This window comes from Gopherus evgoodei, chromosome 2 (assembly GCF_007399415.2).
Source record: "Gopherus evgoodei ecotype Sinaloan lineage chromosome 2, rGopEvg1_v1.p, whole genome shotgun sequence".
NCBI classification, from domain to species: Eukaryota; Metazoa; Chordata; order Testudines; family Testudinidae; genus Gopherus; species Gopherus evgoodei.
In genome coordinates, this window is record NC_044323.1 from 118,791,466 (window position 1) to 118,811,691 (window position 20,226).

General features: G+C 43.7%; 1 protein-coding gene across 3 annotated transcripts in view; it reads left to right on the forward strand.

The window, feature by feature from the left end:
• Nucleotides 1-5,797, forward strand: part of LOC115646106 — a 65,556-nt gene extending 59,759 nt beyond the window's left edge. For all 3 annotated transcript variants that reach the window (XM_030551600.1, XM_030551601.1, XM_030551602.1), the window contains 2 exons: nucleotides 3,291-4,130; nucleotides 5,047-5,797. In XM_030551600.1, the coding sequence (XP_030407460.1) occupies nucleotides 3,291-4,130; nucleotides 5,047-5,102 (896 nt within the window). In that variant the 3' untranslated portion in view covers nucleotides 5,103-5,797. The remainder of the gene's footprint in view (nucleotides 1-3,290; nucleotides 4,131-5,046) is intronic.
• The last annotated feature ends 14,429 nt before the right edge of the window (nucleotides 5,798-20,226 follow it).

Consider the following 20,226-nt stretch of genomic DNA (forward strand, 5'->3'; position numbering starts at 1 on the left):
AGAAAGTACACTTATAAATTTTGTGGGTGATACCAAGCGGGGAGGGGTTGCAAGTGCTTTGGAGAATAGAATTAAAATTCAAAATGACCTGGAGAAATGGTCTGCAGTAAATAAGATGAAATTCAGTAAGGGCAAATGCAAAGTACTCCACTTAGGAAGGACCAATCAGTTGCGCACACACAAAATGACTGCCTAGGAAGGAGTACTATGGAAAAAGGATCTTGGGGTCATAGTGGATCACAGTCTAAATATGAGTCAACAGTGTAACGTTTTTGAAAATAAAGCATACACCATTCTGGGCTGCATTAGCAGGAGTGTTGTAGGCAACATACAAGAAATAATTCTTCTGCTCTACTCCATGCTCATTAGACCTTAACTGGAATATTGTGTCCAGTTCTAGGCACCACATTTCAAGAATGATGTGGGCAAATTGGAGAAAGCCAGAGAAGACCAACCGAAATCATTAAAGGTCTAGAAAACGTGACCTATGAGGGAAAATTGAAAAAATTGGGTTTGTTTAGTCTGGAAAAGAGAAGGACTGAGAGGGGACGTAAGTTTTTCAAGTACATAGAAGGTTGTTAAAACGGGGAGGAAGAAAAATTGTTTTTGTTAACCTCTGAGGATGGGACAAGAAACAGTGGGCTTACATTTCAGCAAGGATGGTTTAGGTTGGACATTAGAAAAACCTTAAGTGTCTGGGTAGTTAAGCACTGAAATAAATTTCCTAGGGAGGTTGTGGAATCTGTCAGTAGAGATTTTAAAGAGCAGGTTAGACAAACATGTCAGGGATGGTCTAAATAATACTTAGTCCTGCCTTGAGTGCAGGGTCTGACCTGGTGTGCCTGGGGCAGCCCTCACTGAACATGCCAAGGTCAGGGCAGGCTGCAAAAGGGAGAACAGGTACTCCCAAGACTGGTGGGTAATACTGAAGTTACACACTCTGCTTCTGATCCCCCACACTGGTTATCAAGAAGCAGAAAAGGAATCACACAGCCCACTTTACTGCATTCTAGGTTTCTGGCTCCCAGTCAGGACCTATGTCCAGTACAATGAGAAGTTATTTAAAAAACTCTGTTCACATACACAAAATTGTTCTTCTGACCCCAAAGGGTCAGCCACATTACCAGGTCAGTGTAGATTTGGATCTTACCCAAAATACCATGCTGCCAGCCAATCCTTTAGTTTCTAAAGACAAGTTTATTATAAAGGAAAAAGGACGAGAGATGTTAAATGGTAAAACAATCACATACAATTACTTTAAAGTCCATCTGGTCCCTAGCAGTATTGGTGAGTTTGCTGGCTTGAAAGTCGCTCTGGACACATCCACAACTTGGATGGGTCATTCAGTCCTTTGTTCAGAGCTTCAGAAGTTTGTAGGAAGGTTACTCTAGGGGTAAGAAGCAGGACTGAAGACAAAATGGAGAAGATGCAGCTGCCTTTTATAGTGTTTTTGCCATGTGTCTGGTACTTCCTTTGTTTCAAACACACTCATAGCAGATAGCACATGACTTTGAAAGGCCTTAGAGTTCTTTCCACAGGCATGCAGGGGTCATAAGGTGTATCTCTTGCCTTCTGTCAGTTGTATAGCTGATGTCCCTTAATGGGCTGTCAAACAAGCATTGCAATTTTACAATATTGGTATTCATAATATCCTAAAGTGTCCCCGAGATTCCATACAGTGTCACACAGGGCACTAGACTAGAAGGCCTCTTAAGGTCCCTTCCAGTCCTGTGATTCTATAAACCAAGTGAATAAAGCAGCAAAATTTCAATGTCTGATGCATTTAATTAGCTAGAAAAAGTAAATTTGGAACTTTGAAGCATTTTGGTTAAATAGGCAAAGTGAGATGGTTAATAGAAATTGGAGAAAAGTTAAAATTTTGGCAGATTCTCAAAAGCTCTGTGAAAACAGGATATTGCCTAAAGCCAAGAAGAAAATTCTCAAAGATGAGCTGCAAAAAATCTTTTAAATCAGGCTTGTATCAATATTTTATTCATTATGTTGTAAAGGTTTTAATTCCTTCTTTTTTTTCTACTTTAAATGCAACAGCCTCCCCTTCAAAAGAACAATGACATTCCTGATATTCCTAAGACAGAGCCCTCCTCTTTATCAGAATGTTAGTAATTTTGAGTTTAAAACAGATTTTAACAACTCTTGGAGTTTTTTACCACTGACTTCAGTGGGAACAGTTAGGGTAGCCCTGAGGACTTTTGGAAATCCAGTCCCCAAATATGTAGGCCTCTGTAAATACCTCACTGAGGAAGCAGGTTCTGCAAACAGTAGAAAGGCTGAGCGCTGAAATTCTCCATAATAATTGCTTTAAATATTTTGACATTCAAGTTTCTAAACTGGCCTTAAGTGACATGAGAAAAGTAAACCTTACATCAGGGGTTGGCAACCTTTCAGAAGTGCTGTGTCGAGTCTTCATTTATTCACTCTGATTTAAGGTTTGTGTGCCGGTAATACATTAACGTTTTTAGACTATCTTTTTATAAGTCTATAATATACAAGTAAACTATTGTTTTATGTAAAGTAAATAAGTTTTTTTAAATGTTTGAGAAGCTTCATTTAAAATTAAATTAAAATGCAGAGCCTCCCAGACCAGTGGCCAGGACCCGGGCAGCATGAGCGCCACTGAAAATCAGCTCGCGTGCTGCCTTTGGCACACGTGCCATAGGTTGCCTACCCCTGCCTTACATAGCACTGTTAGTTTCACCTGCTCCCTACTTAGATCGGTTTTGGACATACATTCTAAACATGATGGCTGAGAGGCAGATTTAAAAAAAACCAAAAATTTGTTTTTTTGTTTTTAACCTGCAGTGTCTTCAGATTATAACTGTTTTTCAGGCATTTTAACATGTGTTATCCTTCGTTTGAGCACGCTACTGTTAATTGGTGAGGCACACAGTCACAGCTTATTTTCATAGATTAGCATCTTTTGGTTTGTTTTTGGACTAGTTCAGGGGTGGGGAAACTTTTTGGGCTGAAGGCCATATCTGGGTGGGGAAATTGTGTGCAGGAAGGAGCTAAGGGCAAGGGATTGGAGCAGAGGAGGGGTGTGGGGTGTATGAGGAGGCTCAGGGAAGGGGGTTGGAGTGCAGGAGGAGTGTAGCAGGGGGCTCAGGGCAGGGGATTGGGTGCACAGGGCTGCAGGGTGCAGCAGGGAGCTCAGGGCAAGGGGTTGGGGTGCAGGAAGGGTGCGGGTTCCATCGGGTTAGTTAAAGTTTGACCAATTTCTTCTGCTGATGGCCTGTCATTTTATTTAAGTTTACTTGCATGTGTCTTTTCAGGAAATACTAAGTGGAATCAAGATTTTTCATCTCAAAGACCTGAACAGGCACAATTTACATCACAGTTGGATGCAAACACTTCATTCACCACTGCCAGTTCATACAGTTACCAAACAAGTGATGGATCATCCTCCTATGGACTAAGACCTAATGATTCTGCAACAATGGCTGCACTCAGTAATTCATTTGCCCTTCAGACGGGAGGCTTTGCTACTGGAATCAATGAATGGTTGAAGCAATTCAATCAATCTGCTTCTGTATCCTCCCAGTCCACTTCAGTTGGAGGCACCTCTCCCTACTTCAGATATTCAGGGAGTGGGTATTCAACAGAATACAAGTCTAATAGTGCCCAAGGAAACAAAACTACAGCACCTGATAACAGAATGGCTTATGGTGTTGGAGTTACAAATTGGAAGAGTCAGAGAGCATTTACAAATACAAGGAATTTACCTGACCAGAGATCATCCTATTCTGCTTCCTCTGCTACATATCCTTCATCTGGAGGATATTCGACAAACTATCCTTTACAAGGCTGTTCATCTTACTACAGAAGTGGGTCTTCAAATTCCACTTCTTCATCAAGAGGTGGTTCTAGTTGGTCAGAAGAATCGAGATATCAGAAATCAAATTTCAAGACTGATTCAGCCTCATTTCGTTCCTCCTCTTCTGTCCACAATTCATACAGAGATTACCAACAACAAAACAGAGAGTCAGATAAGATGTTTGATGAAGATGCCAGTGGTCTTACTCCCAACATTCTGCATAGACTTCAAGGAAAGGATGTACCTACAATGACCAGAATGCTCCAGCAGCTGACTCCATATTATCCAGCACTTCAAAGTAAGATTGTGAAGATTTTAACCTTAGTAAAGCCTTGCTGGCCTAATTTGTAGTGTGAAGTGCTATGAAGCAGTAGTCAAAGGTTCCAACTCTGCAGAGGGCTGAGGTGGCTTGTTCAATTGTGAGGGTCGCTTTTGGGTTGATTTCCCTCAACAGCATGTTTGCAGCTCAAGACTGGCTTTAATATTGCTCTGAAGGGAGCTCAGTTTAGCTCTTCTGAGGACTGATAGATTTGTTTTAATGATGTGGTTGTGGGAAAGTGATCTTACGAAATGGGAGAGAATCCTACCTAATTTGGAGGAAGACGAGGGAGGAAGAGCTTTGGTCTGGGCTCTCTGGCTGTCCAGGTTCCAGATTTCATAACGCAGACAGTGTGCTTCAGACTCCTGCAAATAGTACCACAAGGGTGGCTGCTAAAGAGAGACTCAGTACAAATATCTGGGTTGGGGGAAATCTAGCATTGGAGATAATAGTAGAGAGACATGCAAAATGTGTGTCAAACACACTTGGGGCTAATTTTTTTAATAGTAAAATATTTAAACAGCCAGTTTGATATTGATTTTGACTGCTGTTATGAGAAGGTAATATGTCAATTATTTTGCATTGGTATCTGCACAAATAAGCATTATGAATTGCAGTTTGTTTTAAATAGTAGAAAAATATTCCATTTTATGAAATGTATTTCTAGAGCATCTAAGGCAGAACTGAATAACTATATAACTGGGTCATCATTATGTTGGCGAATTTGCCAGACAGATAATGCAAATTATTCTACTGTATTAGAATTAGGAAAGTCAGTTAAGGGAATTAGGAAAGCTAAATCTTTAATTTTTAACATATCTGCTATATGCATTTATGCAAAGTTGTGTAAAAATGAACAAATAATTTAAAGATTTTTCTTTTTTTCCTTCACCAGAAATCAATATTGAAACATTAGTCAAAGCATTAATTGAAACTAGAGAAATAAATTAAGAAGATAAAACAGCTGAATTGGAACTGATGAACAGAACACTGGAGAATCTTCACTTCAAGTTTTTTAGGAAATAAACTCAATTTAATTTTGGATGTGGTTTCTTTTTGCTTTGTTTTTGTTTTTTGTGGAAGGGGATAGGGTTTATGTTTTTAGTACAGTAAAAATGTAGTTGGAGCACAAATTATTGTCATGGAGATGAATATGCTGTTCATGTATTTTTATGCATTTGTTAAATATTTTTAGTAGATTTCACTGGAAACTCTTGGTTTTTGAGGGGCTGGTTAATATTAATCACCTTTTTCAAAAAAAGTTTTTGTATGTTGTAATCCATTTAGGAAGAATATTCACTGAAAATAGTTCCATTGCATGAAAAATACAGAAATGCATTACTTAACATATAAACCAATGGCCAGTTCTTCTAATTTTAGACTTTATAATGAATTAGGATACTTTTTAGAAGTGACTATACTGAATTTCTTTTTGGAACACATTAAAATGATGGGCCCTAAACAAAATGTTTCTCCTCCTGTGGACTCAAAATGTGCTCTTAAATAAGAAAATGCAAACACTTGTTAGTGGAAAAACTTAACCAATTTTATTTTTAAATTGTAAAAATGCACGCAAATATGGAAATACAACCAGAATTCTATTGTATAGAATAGCATTCTGCATTTCCAATGTTTATTTGTAAAAATAATAATAATAATTATTGAGGCATTTTGCAGTGTTGAATTTCCAAACATTAAAACCAGGATGAAACTGGGTTAAAATTTAAAAAATAGAAAAATTGAGGGGGGGAACCAAAAAAAATCCTTTTGTAATATACACATTTTACTACAGTATAAACTTTTTTTAGTGTACAAAGGGATATTTTGTGTCTCTCAGAGCTAGTAGTTTTTCCAGGTATCCTGGTTTGCATATGCTCGCATAATTTTCTCTTAAGTATCCTCACTCTTATTGAGCCTCTTGCTGTCTTGGGGGTAATCCAACTTTGAAAATGTGCACTCTGCATCAATAAATCCAGGGGGTACACTCAAAGCTCACTGTGCTACTTTGCTGAAATTCAGAAGTATGTCTTGATGACTGTTTGTTTCAAAAAGCCCGCCCATCCAGTTTCGCATTGTCTCGATTAGGCAAGTTCATGTAAGTAGTAAATTCCCCTTTCAGATTTGAAATCTATCTTTAGTGGCAAATGGTTCAAACACTCTGGCATAATGGTCATAGTTTGCTGCAAAATTCACCTTGAGGAAGGGGTGCAAAACCTGGATGACATTCCAAAAAGAATCTTCGGCAACAAACACTTTTGGGTTCAGATTATAGGTCACGGACATCTCCTATTTCTCACTGAACATTGTGTTGACTGTTTTGAATGCTTTTTTGGTTTTCTTGTGTTCTGGGGTCACTGGGTCAGAAGGATTTCCAGAAATGGCTGAGTTTTTTCATCATGTGTTTCTCCTGCACCTTTTGTGTTCAGTTCAGCTGAGATTTTGATTGTCAGGATCCAGTAAACTTCTGCATTGGCATGTGTTGGCAGTAGTCTGAGAAACACAGAGAACACTGGAGTTATCACACAATGATTTGGAGTTTTCAACAGTGAACATTACCTTGGTTTGCAGAATCTGGCATTCATTCTGGTTATTTGCCAGTCTCTCCAGAGTTTCTGCTTTAGAACCATCAAACTCAGGATGATCTAGAGACGCATTAGCACAATCCATGCATTATTTATATGACGCAGTGAAGTACAAGCTCATCCACCGATGTTGCAAAACAGGGGTAGGTAATCAGCAGTCAGCTCTGCCCTCATCTTGCGCTGTGTAAAACAAAACCGTCAGCTTGTTTGCATGCTTGAAAATAGCCCCAAATCCAGTGATGGAAGATTTCAACTCTTTCTTTTCTTCTGTAGCAGTGGCTGCTTACAGCGCAGCATTAATCAGATGCACAGCATAGGATAATATGTCGCAGCTCTGGTTTTTGAGTGAGTTTAATCTCCCATGCAAACTTAACCAGCTAGGAAGCAGAATCTGTGTTAGTTGTGGCCAAGCTTTCCCAAGTTAGTTGGTACATATCAAACATGTCAGTTATTGCTGCGTCAACAAAGTGGGTGGCAGCAAATGGAATGAATATCACTTTAGCGCAAAATAACTTTGCTTTGTTTTTGTTTTTTTATTTCAATCAGATGGTCTAACGCAGGAGACTTGTCAAAAATCAGACTAGAGACCACATTGCCATCAGTTTACATACTGAAGCATCGCTATTTTCTTTCAGCTATGTATGTGAGGGTGTCTGCATTAGGAAGGGCTTTTGCTACTAGACAGTATTGTGACACAGTCACCAATAGGCCTTTCTGCAGTTAACTAATTGTCCAGCAAAACAGAGAGCGCGTGCACATTCATTGACACAATCGTGCTTTGTTCTCTTTCATTAAAGCTCGAGAGGAAAGCTCCTAATATTGACTGTTTTTCCCAAAGCTCAACTTCTTCAAGCTTCTTGTGTTGCTTGGTTTCAACATGCTCCTTTATTCTGTCAGTGTGAACACCGACCCTCAGTGCTGCAGTACTCACAGTTTAATGCACCCTCCTCACTCACCTCTTCACTTTTCTTGAAAATTTCTAAGCACTGATTTTTCCTGCTGGTTTTCAGGCATAGATTTGTGCTGTCACCCGTTTCCATTTTTACTTTATCCATGAAGGATTGATTGTTTAAATTCAGCACCACGCTAAACAGATGCAAAGATATAGGTGGGCAGTGTCTCCTTGCGAGACAATCAGCGCACGATATTAACACTGTCAATTTTTCCAATCTCGACCGTGTGCATGTTCTGTGTTTTACACTATAGAATTGCTTTAATCTCAGCGCTGCAGGACACAACAATCATGTAAAGTGTTAGTGTTTAACAAAGTAAGTACTCCAAAAAAAATAGTGGATTGATAAAAGGGTGTAAATCAGTAAAAACTGAACTACTTTTTATTTAAAAAAAACAAAGTGGTAGTGGTGAAAATTGATAAAAACTGAAAACACAAACACCCAAGAAAGAGTTGCAAATCATCATGAGGCATAGAACAACCCACTTAAGTCAGCACCAGCCATGTTAAGACAATTGGTGATTCACACCAGACTAGAAATCCTTCCTTCCTTTTATTATCAAAAACAAACTAGGAAATATTGGAACCTGTTGGAAATCCAATATAAGTAGTGGGGTAAAGTTCAAATATAAAAAAAAAAATCACAAACTTAAAAACTAAGTGAAGGCTTTTCAATTCATAATTACATTGAGGTTCTGATTTCTCTCTCTCCCCTCCTGCAGTGCTGAAATCCAATTTCATTAGGAGTTATGAATGCACAGTACCTATTTAAAACAAAAATGGACTCTAGGTGTCCAAATTATAAACTATGAGCAAAGTTTTATCAAGCCTAACATGAGATTAAAGATTTTAGATACAGAATTAAAAAGGGACTAGGACAGCTAATTATAAAGATCCAGTCTGTTCAGTGCCTTTGAGGAAATTGTATTCTGTGTTGTAATGCAGACAGTGTAATTTTCTTTACTTCTCACCCACTTTTGTGATGCTTTTCACTTTCTGCATTAAATCCCAGTGGTGCTGCAAAACCATCACTAGCTTCCTTGTGGGCTTCCATGAGATGTCATATTGCTTCCCACTAAATCTTTTATAGTCAATTATAAAATATTGTACAGTTTTGTCTGCATTTCTTAAGCTACAGATGAACTGATTATAGTTCCTTTAAACTTTTATCCTCAAGCTCTTCTCTCGGAAGCTTAAATAGTTTGCTTGTGACTCCGCTGGTAGTTGGCAGCAGAGACCCAGTTTTTCCTCCCCATACACGCCTCTGGTTGTAATAATTGAAAGATTCCAAGCTGTTTTAATTCAGGCTGTATGGTTATTGCTAGATACCTGTATGGACAAGTTATAGACAAAATGGACTCTTAGGAAATAAGGAGGCTTGTCCTTTTAACTGTTGCTTCGGTGAGTATCAAAGTTTCCTTTTTGAAAAAGTGTGGAAGTGGTAGCTGTTGTCCTAGATGAGTGCAGAAAGCATAGTAAAAAGGATAGACTATTGCCAAAGTAATGTTACTGCAGCTTTTTTAGGGCTGTACTAAGGAGCTTGTACCTTTTTGATCTGGTGTTTAATTGGCAGCCATGGCTGTGTAGGGATAACATACTGCAGCTTTCACTGAATTGGAGAACATAATGAACACTAACCTGGCCAAGGTGGCAGACTACTGTAGTTGGCATCTCCAAGCAAATGTGATCAAGATGGTGTTATGTGGGTTACACAACACAAGCAACCTTAACAGAAAACTGGTCTGCCTTGGTGTCACACTGGATGGCTCTGACTTACTGTGACCATCTAAAAAAGACTGGTGCCAAAATCAGGACTAGGAATAATCTAATCAGCAAATTAGCCAGTTCAACTTGGAGCATAGGAATAGCACAGTTCCAGAACTAAGTGAAATACTGTGCACCCTCTCCTGATGGGGTGAAAAGTATTGGAGGAGGCAACCAAAGATGATGATGCAGCAGCAGCAGACTAGATTAATAGGATAATATGGAAATATAGGAAAGATCACCACTATGGGCAGGCAGAAGGGAGGGACTTGTGGGCAAGGAAGAAGAAAGCACTTTCAGTCCATGAAGTTAAAAAAATAACTTGGAAGTGTACAGATGAAATTGGGAAGAAAGTTAGGGCTTGTTTTAGTTACGTGTTAAGAGTATCTTAAAAGAGTATATTAAAATGAGTTTAATTTTTAATGCAGTATGTGGCAAATGGCCAATGTTCTTGTGGTGGGTCCTGCACTTTTCCTTGGTGTAGTGGGTCAGGGCACCGCCTTGCCCCTATTTGTCTCCTCAAGTGCCCTGGAGCGGATGAGAAGGGCAGTGGGGAAGGGTCTCAGGTTTGTTCCCTATTCCAGTCTCAGCGCCTTTGGATTCACAGGCTTCTTACACTTTTTCCCCTGGGCAGGGTTCCCTCTTGGTTTTCTATGCTGGGGGAGTCCCTCTTCCCTGCTTGGGCACAAGATTTCCCTTCTCTTGGTATTCAAATCCTCTGGTCAACACCAGTATGCCTCCAAACTACAGTCAGCTCTCCTTCCCTTCTGTCTGATTGAAGCAGTGGTTTTTATTAGGTCTTGGACAGGGTCTTAATTAGCTCCAGGTGCTCTAATTAACCTGTAGTAACCTCTCCTTAATCTACAAGGAATAAGGCTCTGATCATCCTGAGGCTTATATACCTGCCATCTATCATTCTCCTGTTGCCTTCTGGCCCTGCTGTATCACCCCACCCTATCCTGCTCAACACCATGGGGTTAGGCTACTTGGGACGAGAGGCAGTGTTGTCAAGACAGGCTGTCAGTGTTGCTGTGTTGGCTACCGGCCCTATGCTGTACCTGGAAATGGAAGGGTTGTAGGGATAGGAACCATCTAGTCACTCTTGCCTTCTTCTCCTGGTGTCTGTGCGTCCACTGGAGCAGAGTGTAGTCTGCCACGAGGGTGAACTGCTGCCCCAGTATCTAGTATCAGAGAGTCTCCATGGCCCATTTAGCTGCCAGACATTCCTTTTCAATGACTGGCATACCGCTGCTTCCTGGAGAGGAGTTTCCGGCTAAAGGTACATGATTGAGTGTTCCTCCTCTCCAGCCATCTGCAAGAGAATAGCCCCTAGCCCTACCTCCAAGGCATCCAGCTGTAGGCTGAATTCCTTCAAGTCAGGGCTATGAGCACTGGATTACTGCAAAGGGCTGTCCTTAAGTCTGTGAATGCTGCTTCTGCTACATTGGTCAACTTTACTATAGCTGAACCCTATGCTTTTATCAGGTCTGTCAGTGGCCAGGCCCTCATGGTGAAGTGAGAGATGGACCTGCAATACTCGCCCTAAAAATGCTCTGACTTGCTTTTTGCAGAGCAGTCAGGGCTAACCCTGTATTGCCTCTACTTTATTCCAGTGGGTTTCAGTAAGCCCCTTCCTACTCTGAACCAAAGGTGTCTGGCCTCAGCTAGCCCTACCGTGCACTTGGGAGGGTTGGCGGTGAGGCCGGCCTATCTAAGGGGGTCGAGTACCCCTTCTACTTTCTCCTCTTGTATTTGCACTGCTCGGAACAGTAGATCACCTCTCACCATACAGTATGGCTCTGGGCCTTTGGTTTTCCTCTGTACAGGCATGCCGTTTACCTCCACTACCTCCTCCCTCATGTTTGCATATAGTGGATCAGAGGCTTGGTCTTGCCTGAAATTCTCACGGGTGGGGTTGATCTGGCCTACTTCTGTGGGGTCAGTTTCAACTCTGCCCGTGGTGCTGGGGACTGCCTCTGGGTCCTCCGTGGTCCAAGCTGTCTCCTGGCCTCCCAGACAGGCTTGCTTACCTACCAACCAAGGCGGCTTTCTGGGTCCCTGCCAAAATCCTGGTTCCTAACCTTTTATCTGCCCTCCTTTCCCACCTTGATTTCCAAGGCTTTGTGGGGGGTGAAAATAATTCTGGGACAAGTCCAGCAAAAATTGGTCAGGGCTATCTGGGGGTGCCTCAATTTCAGTCTGAGGGTTGCTAACTCCCACCCTCAACCCCAGCTCTATAGGGGGAAGTAGGTTCTTGAAGCCTTGGAAGTCCCTACCAATTAAGACTCTGTAGGGGAGGCTGGGGACCACCCCTGCAATGACTCTGATAGTATTTGCCTGGATCTCAATCCATACTGGGATCAGGGGTAGAAATTTGTGGTTCAATGGACACATTACTCCTCTGGTTTTGGCCCAGGTCAGTTGGTCTTGCTCTACTAACTTCCCTGAGACCAGTGTGACAGCACTCCCAGAATCCACCAAAGCTGTGTGAGACAATGCCATTCATTTTTAACAGCCTGGTGTACGCATGTGGGGTCATTGCAACCCCCACCAGGCCAGTTAAGCTACATGGCTCCCCATGATCCCCTTAGAGTGCACTGCATGGACTCCCCCGTTGGGGCACTGGGCTGCTGTGTGCTCCAGTTTCCCACACTCAACACTGATACCTTACTCTAGTTGTCACCCTTTGCCTTGGGCTATTGAGCCTGCCCCAGCCCTCTCCCTCCAGGGCCTCAGGGCTTTCCTAGGCACCCTTCCTTCCACTCACCGTTCTCCTAGAGTTCTTGATAATCTGGGGCCTTGGGATTGGGACTGACTTCCTGGTTTGCTGTGTCTCCTTGCCTGGGATCTGGAACAGTTTGCGGGCTGCCAGCCGTCTCTCTATGAGGGTGACCAATGAAGAATCATTCTGGCCAACCCAGGCTCGGAGACCCAAGGGTAGCCCCCTCATATACCGGTCCAGTACCAGGAGCTCCATTTTCTTGGAGCTGAAGGCCAAGAGCTGTAATCACTTCCAGGTCAGGTAGATTAGGTCAAACAGTTGTGACTTTGGAGCCTTGTCCTCAATATAGTGTCACTCATTGAACCTCTAGGCTCTCAGTGCTGTTGTTACCCAAGAACTGGCCAGGATCTCTGCTTTCAGCTGGGATAGTCTGCTGCAGCCTCTGTAGCCATAGCATAGGCCTTTCATGGCCTCCCCACCCAGGCATGGGGTGAGGATGCCAGACCACTGATCTTGGGCCCAGGCCACCAGCAGGGCTATTCCCTTGCAGGCCAGGAGGTACTCCTCCACATCATTCTCTGTAGGTAGTAGCTGGCCTGTATGGTCTATGTTGCGTCGTTGCCACAGATCTATGAGGGCCTTCATCTGGTTCAGCACTTCCTGCAGCACAACACAGTCCTGGGTGGAGCCATAGCCCTTCCCTGGGCTCCATGTGGCACCTAGGCTAGATATAGCACACCCCCTTTTCCTACCCCACCCCTTCCTTTGCACTAAACACCCAGAGTCTAAACTGATGCAGAGGGGAAGGAGGATGAGTTGTGGAATACATGTGGTTCTCTGATGCAGACAGTTACAAGAAGTTAGTTTCTTCTTCTTTGAGCAGCTGCGGACATGTATTCCACTTAGGTCATTCACAAGCAGTACCCACCCCAGGAGGCAGGACAGAGTCTACCTGAGCAAGGATTACAGGACCACACTTCCAATACTTGCCTCCACCCTAGAAGATGAGGTACTGGCAGAGTGGTTTGTAAATGTATGCAACAGAAGACCACGTAGCAGCTGTGCAAACATCACTATTAAGACAGCTTTGAGGGATGCTATTGACTTCGCTTGTGCTCTCATATAAAAAGCTTGCAGCTGCTAAGGAGGCATAACTGAAACCATTTCATATGCAGTCTTGCTACAGGGCATTATCCATTTACAGATTGTCTGTGAAAAGACCCCTTGCCCATTGATATGTTCTGCATATGACACAAACAAGTGAGGCAAAGCACAAAATGATTTAGTCCCATCCAAATGAAAGGATAGACATTGGTTGATGTCTGCGTACGGAGATGCTGCTTCTCCGGAGATGAACGCAGCTTAGGAAAGAATACAGGTAAATATACTGCCTGGTTCAAATGAAACTGAGAAACAACTTCAGCCAAGTATCAGAGGGGTAGCCGTGTTAGTCTGGATCGTAAAAGCAGCAAAGAGTCCTGTGGCACCTTATAGACTAACAGACGTTTTGGAGCATGAGCTTTCGTGGGTGAATACCCACTTCGTAAGATGCATATAGTGGAAATTTCCTGGGGCAGGTATATATATGCAGGCAAGCTAGAGATAATGAGTTAGTTCAATCAGGGAGGATGAGGCTCTGTTCTAGCAGTTGAGGTGTGAAAACCAAGAGAGGAGAAACTGGTTCTGTAATTGGCAAGCCATTCACAGTCTTTGTTTAATCCTGAGCTGATGGTGTCAAATTTGCAGATGAACTGAAGCTCAGCAGTTTCTCTTTGAAGTCTGGTCCTGAAGTTTTTTTGCTGCAGGATGGCCACCTTAAGGTCTGCTATAGTGTGGCCAGGGAGGTTGAAGTGGTCTCCTACAGGTTTTTGTATATTGCCATTTCTAATATCTGATTTGTGTCCGTTTATCCTTTTCCGTAGCGACTGTCCAGTTTGGCCGATGTACATAGCAGAGGGGCATTGCTGGCATATGATGGCGTATATTACATTGGTGGACATGCAGGTGAATGAACCGGTGATGGTGTGGCTGATCTGGTTAGGTCCTGTGATGGTGTCGCTGGTGTAGATATGGGGGCAGAGTTGGCATCGAGGTTTGTTGCATGGATTGGTTCCTGAGCTAGAGTTACCATGGTGCGGTGTGCAGTTACTGGTGAGAATGTGTTTCAGGTTGGCAGGTTGCCTGTGGGCGAGGACTGGCCTGCCACCCAAGGCCTGTGAAAGTATGGGATCATTGTCCAGGATGCGTTGTAGGTCCCTGATGATGCGTTGGAGAGGTTTTAGCTGGGGACTGTATGCGATGGCCAGTGGAGTCCTGTTGGTTTCTTTCTTGGGTTCGTCTTTCAGAGGAGGCTTCTGGGTACACGTCTGGCTCTGTTGATCTGTTTCCTTATTTCCTCATGCGGGTACTGTAGTTTTGAGAATGCTTGGTGGAGATTTTGTAGATATTGGTCTCTGTCTGAGGGGTTAGAGCAGATGTGGTTGTACCTCAGTGCTTGGCTATAGACAATGGATCGTGTGATGTGCTCGGGATGGAAGCTGGAGGCACGAAGGTAGGCATAGCGGTCAGTAGGTTTTCAGTATAGGGTGGTGGTATTGTGATCATCACTTATTTGCACCATGGTGTCTAGGAAGTGGACCTCCTGTGTAGATTGGTCCAGGCTGAGGTTGATGGTGGGGTGGAAGCTGTTGAAATCGTGGTGGAATTTTTCCAGACTCCTTCCCATGGGTCCAGATGATGAAGATGTCATCAATGTAGCGCAGGTAGAGAAGAGGCGTGAGTGAACAAGAGCTGAGGAAGCGTTGTTCCAGGTCAGCCATAAAAATATTGGCATATTGTGGGGCCATGCGGGTGCCCATAGCAGTGCCACTGATCTGGAGATATATGTTGTCATCAAATTTGAAATAGTTGTGTGTGAGGATAAAGGCACAGAGCTCAGCAGCCAGTTGTGCTGTAGCATCATCAGGGATACTGTTCCTGACAGCTTGTATTCCATCTGTGTGTGGGATATTTATGTAGAGCTAAAACCTCTCCAACGCATCATCAGGGACCTACAACACATCCTGGACAATGATCCCACACTTTCACAGGCCTTGGGTGGCAGGCCAGTCCTCGCCCACAGGCAACCTGCCAACCTGAAACATATTCTCACCAGTAACTGCACACCGCACCATGGTAACTCTAGCTCAGGAACCAATCCATGCAACAAACCTCGATGCCAACTCTGCCCCCATATCTACACCAGCGACACCATCACAGGACCTAACCAGATCAGCCACACCATCACCGGTTCATTTACCTGCACGTCCACCAATGTAATATATGCCATCATATGCCAGCAATGCCCCTCTGCTATGTACATCAGCCAAACTGGACAGTCGCTACAGAAAAGGATAAACGGACACAAATCAGATATTAGAAATGGCAATATACAAAAACCTGTAGGAGACCACTTCAACCTCCCTGGCCACACTATAGCAGACCTTAAGGTGGCCATCCTGCAGCAAAAAAACTTCAGGACCAGACTTCAAAGAGAAACTTCTGAGCTTCAGTTCATCTGCAAATTTGACATCATCAGCTCAGGATTAAACAAAGACTGTGAATGGCTTGCCAGTTACAGAACCAGTTTCTCCTCCCTTGGTTTTCACACCTCAACTGCTAGAACAGGGCCTCATCCTCCCTGATTGAACTCTCTCAATATCTCTAGCTTGCCTGCATATATATACCTGCCCCTGGAAATTTCCACTACATGCATCTGACGAAGTGGGTATTCACCCACGAAAGCTCATGCTCCTAAACGTCTGTTAGTCTATAAGGTGCCACAGGACTCTTTGCAACTTCAGCCAAAAATGTGGGGCATGGTTATAAAGTCACTTCCTCTTTGGAGACCTTTGTAAAAGGAGGTTCTAACATTGTCTACAACTCTCTCACAGTTCCTACAGCTGTTACCGCTATCAGGAAGGCAGTTTTGACTGGAAAGGGATAAGGTGCCAAGGGGTCTAACAGAGGTCCCATTAAAGCTGCTAGAACTATCTTAAGATCCCATAGAAGAACCAGCTCACGGACTGGAGGATGGAGACAAACTTTTTAAAAATCTTGTTACCATGATATTAAAGAAGACTGACCTCTGAGTGGGGGGATGAAACACATAGATGCACTCTCCATGAGCTAAGCACAAGTCCCAACAACTGATGGTGGAGCATGTACTCCATAGAGCTAGTATCTGCTGAATTTTGTGGGCCAATGACCACACCAACAATGGCTTCCATTTCACTGAATAGGCCATTCTAGTTAAGGCGTTTCTACTGTTAAGTAGGACCTGTTGAACAACCATCAAATACGGCTCTTCCTCCTCATTTAGCCATGAAGCAGGTGTGGTGTGAGAGCCAGGGAGCTGAATAGGGGATGTAAGGTCTGACTGCTGTTCTGTGAGAGTAGGTCAGCATCAAGAGGAAGGGGTATGGAAGGCTAAATTGACAGCTTGAGAAGGTCAGAGAGCCATGGCAATGAGAATGAGCTTGGCCCGATCTGTTTTCGGCATGCAGCTGACCCACAGGATGATCTGATAAAACATGTAAAGGAGAGCCATCTGTTGGCTGAAATGGAAAGTGTCAAACAGGGAGCCTGGACTGAGACCCGCTTGAGAGCAGAGCAGATGATGTTTCTGTGACGGGTTGGATCACAGAAACTTCCTTGAGAGCTGCCAACTGATGTGCCAGGACCTTTGCTCCTGGTTTCCCTGCCAGCTCAGGACTCCAGCACCCTGTCTTACTGAGCCAGACACTCCTGTATGCTCCAACAAAGACCCAGGGTCTGAATTACTTGCCCCAAAGCTGCAGGTTTACCTGAAAACAGCTAAACAGAAGTGTGCTTGTCTTTAGCACTCAGATACCCAACTCCCAATGGGGTTTAAACCCAAATAAAGCCATTTTACCCTGTATAAAGCTTATACAGGGTAAATTCATAAAGTGTTTGCCCTCTATAACACTGATAGAGAGATATGCACAGTTGTTTGCTCCCCCAGGTATTAATACAGACTGAAATAATAAGTAAAAAGTGATTTTATTAAATACAGTAAGTAGGATTTAAGTGGTTCCAGGTAGTAACAGACAGAACAAAGTAAGTCATCAGGCAAAATAAAATAAAATGCGCAAATCTATGTCTAATCAAACTAAACACAGATAAGTTCCTCACCAGTTCCAGAATGCTCCCTTTTACAGACTAATCTCCTTTTAGCCTGGGTCCAGCAATCACTCACACCTCGTGTACTTACTGTCCTTTGTTCCAGTTTTCAAGTATCCTAGAGAGTGGAGAAGTTCCTTCTTTAGCCAGCTGAAGACCAACATGGAGGTGTCTCCCAGGGTTTAAATAGACTCTCTTGTGGGTGGAGACCCCCCCCTCCTATGCAAAGTCCAGCTCCAAGATGGAGTTCTGGAGTCACCTGGGCAAGTCACATGTCCATTCATGACTCACAGTCTTTGCAGGCAGAAGCCATTGTCCACATGGTGTCTTGTATGTCTCCAGGAAGACTTACGTGGATTGGAGCATTCCAAGATGCATTGTTCCCCAAGTGCTTCCTGATCAGGTACTTAACTTTTCAAATTCCTTCCTGAAGAAGCTGACCAAATGCTTCACAAAGCTTGCTTAGAAATCAAGCAGGCATACAACCAATATTCTTAACCTCAAGTACAAAATGATATATGTGTACAAATAAGATGAAGATACAGAAGATCATAACAGAGATATGTTACATGGCACAGGCAGTACAAAACATATTCCAGTTATGTCATATTCCCATAAAGCCTTATGGGAGGTACTGTCACAGTTTCTTGTTAGAGGACACTTATGTTCAGAGACCACTTGTGTTTCAGGGCAAAATTCCTGAGATGGTCCATGAGATGAGTTCCAACTCCGGGCAAGTGGTTGGCTAGCAGTGTGATACTCTCCTCCATGAATAAGTGCCACAACCTGATTGCCTCTTGGCAGAGCACTGTTGCGCATACTCCCCATTGCCTGTTCACATACAACATCAGAGTGATACAGTCGGTAAGTAGGTGAACTACTGAGTCCTTGATACAGCCCAGGAAAGCGTGACATGTATTGTAGATGGCCCCAAACTCCAACACATTGATATGCAGTAAGGACTTCTGTTCTGACACAGCCCTTGAACTTTCAACAGCCCCAGCTTGCTCCCTAATCCAGGCTGGGGAAAGGTGGCAAATCTCCTGACAACGATCAGTCCGCAAAAACTCTCTTGAAGTCAGGGCCTCACCAAACTGTTTTCTGAGTGGGAAACACAGAGGACTTTCCATTGTTTAGGATGAGACCCACAGTCGAGCAAGCAGTGTAGGGTCGATATTGGAAAGGATTTCCTCTCTGGACTTGCTCCTCAGTAACCATTAGTTCAGGGATGGGAAGATGGAGGATTTTTTTCTTCCGGAGGTATGCTGTCATCACAATCATCCATTTGGCAACTCCTCAAGGGAGAGAAGGGAAGCACCATATACTGAAAGTGGTGCTCTGCTACAATGAACTGAAGGAATTTTCTGTGGCTTAGCAAAACCACCATATAGGTGTCCTCAAAGTCCAGAGAAACAAACCAATCATTTTGAGACAACACAGGAGGATAGTCAATAGAGTAAGCCAACCTGTCCCTAACTGGAGGGGATGGGGAGAAGGGAACAATAACTGGATCACTGCTCTGGACCAAGGAGTCAAAATGGGCTTTGGGGTGTGCCAGGGGAAGGCATGTTGACTGCTCAAACCCTGAATTTGAATACTACCTCCTCTGGGACGTATGCCCCTTTCTGGTGTAGTCCTGCTATCTTGGGGTAGGGAAAGGCTGCCCAAATGTGCACTGTGGACAACACTGCTGCTGTTGACTGCCATAGTACACCCTCCCCCCGGGACCATAGGGTAAGACTGAAGTCCTTGAAAGAGTGCAGAATTTCATCCATTTTGCCCCCCCCCAAAATGACTGTCGTCATAGGGATGCCCTTCTCATGCCAAGGCCATGAGTCTGGCTGAAATATCTGCAATGTCCAGCATAGACTGCAATGAAGTCTTAGAAATCAAGCAACCTTCTGTAATAAGTGCTCAAAAGTCCTTCCTTGAGGCTTTGGGCAGCTGGTCTTCAAATTTAGACATAGCCATCCAATTCACAAAGTTGTATTCAGACAGCAAGGCCAACCAATTAGCAATGAGGGTCTGTAACCAAGAGGAGATGTAAATCTTCCTCCCCATTAGGGCCATCCATTTAGAGTCCTTATCTTTGGAGTGGATTTAAATCTGTCCCAACTGTGAGGTGAGTGCTAATCCTGGTGTCTACAGTGATCCACCTGATATGGGTCAGATGGAAGATCCCCACCTGGATGCCGAGAAGTCCTGAACTTCAGGTGATAAAGGTGGAGCCAGGCCCAAAGGTGCGAGCAACTGGTCTGTCTCATCTGTGGCACCAAGTCCACCTCTGTTATTTCTGGTGCTGGAAGTGGTATTGACGCCAAAGTCAGCAGCAGTACCACAGTGACTAACCATGCCAATTGTACAGGGTGGTGAGTGCCTCCTTGGTAACATCAGCAGTGCTGGGAGCAGGGGTGCTGAAGAGTTGACTTGGGTTGAGCCCAGCATGAGCTCCATTTTCACTAACTCTGCAAGGGAAACAGCCAGTGTTTGGTGCTGACAGACCCACAGGTTCAGCAACTTGGCCAGCCAATAGGGTTATAAAAGATGCAGCCCTGCAAAGTCCTAGATGAAGGGAGAGGATTGGACTGAAAGGCAGAGGTCTGTTGCTGCCTGATATGCCACCAGCACAGGAACAGATGGTGCAGGCATTGCCTTCCTTGGTACTGAACTCAACAGATGTTCCAGGGCCAGAAGAGCTGGTATGGAATCTCTAACTGCCATGAGTGATACCAGGGAGTGATTGACAGACCAGCTCCATCCCACGCACCAGCATTCACACTATGCTGGTCTACGCTCTTCCTGCAGGAACAATGATTGGTGTTCTATTACCTTCTCTCAGCAAACTCCACATGGAGCAACTTCTCCATCTCTTCA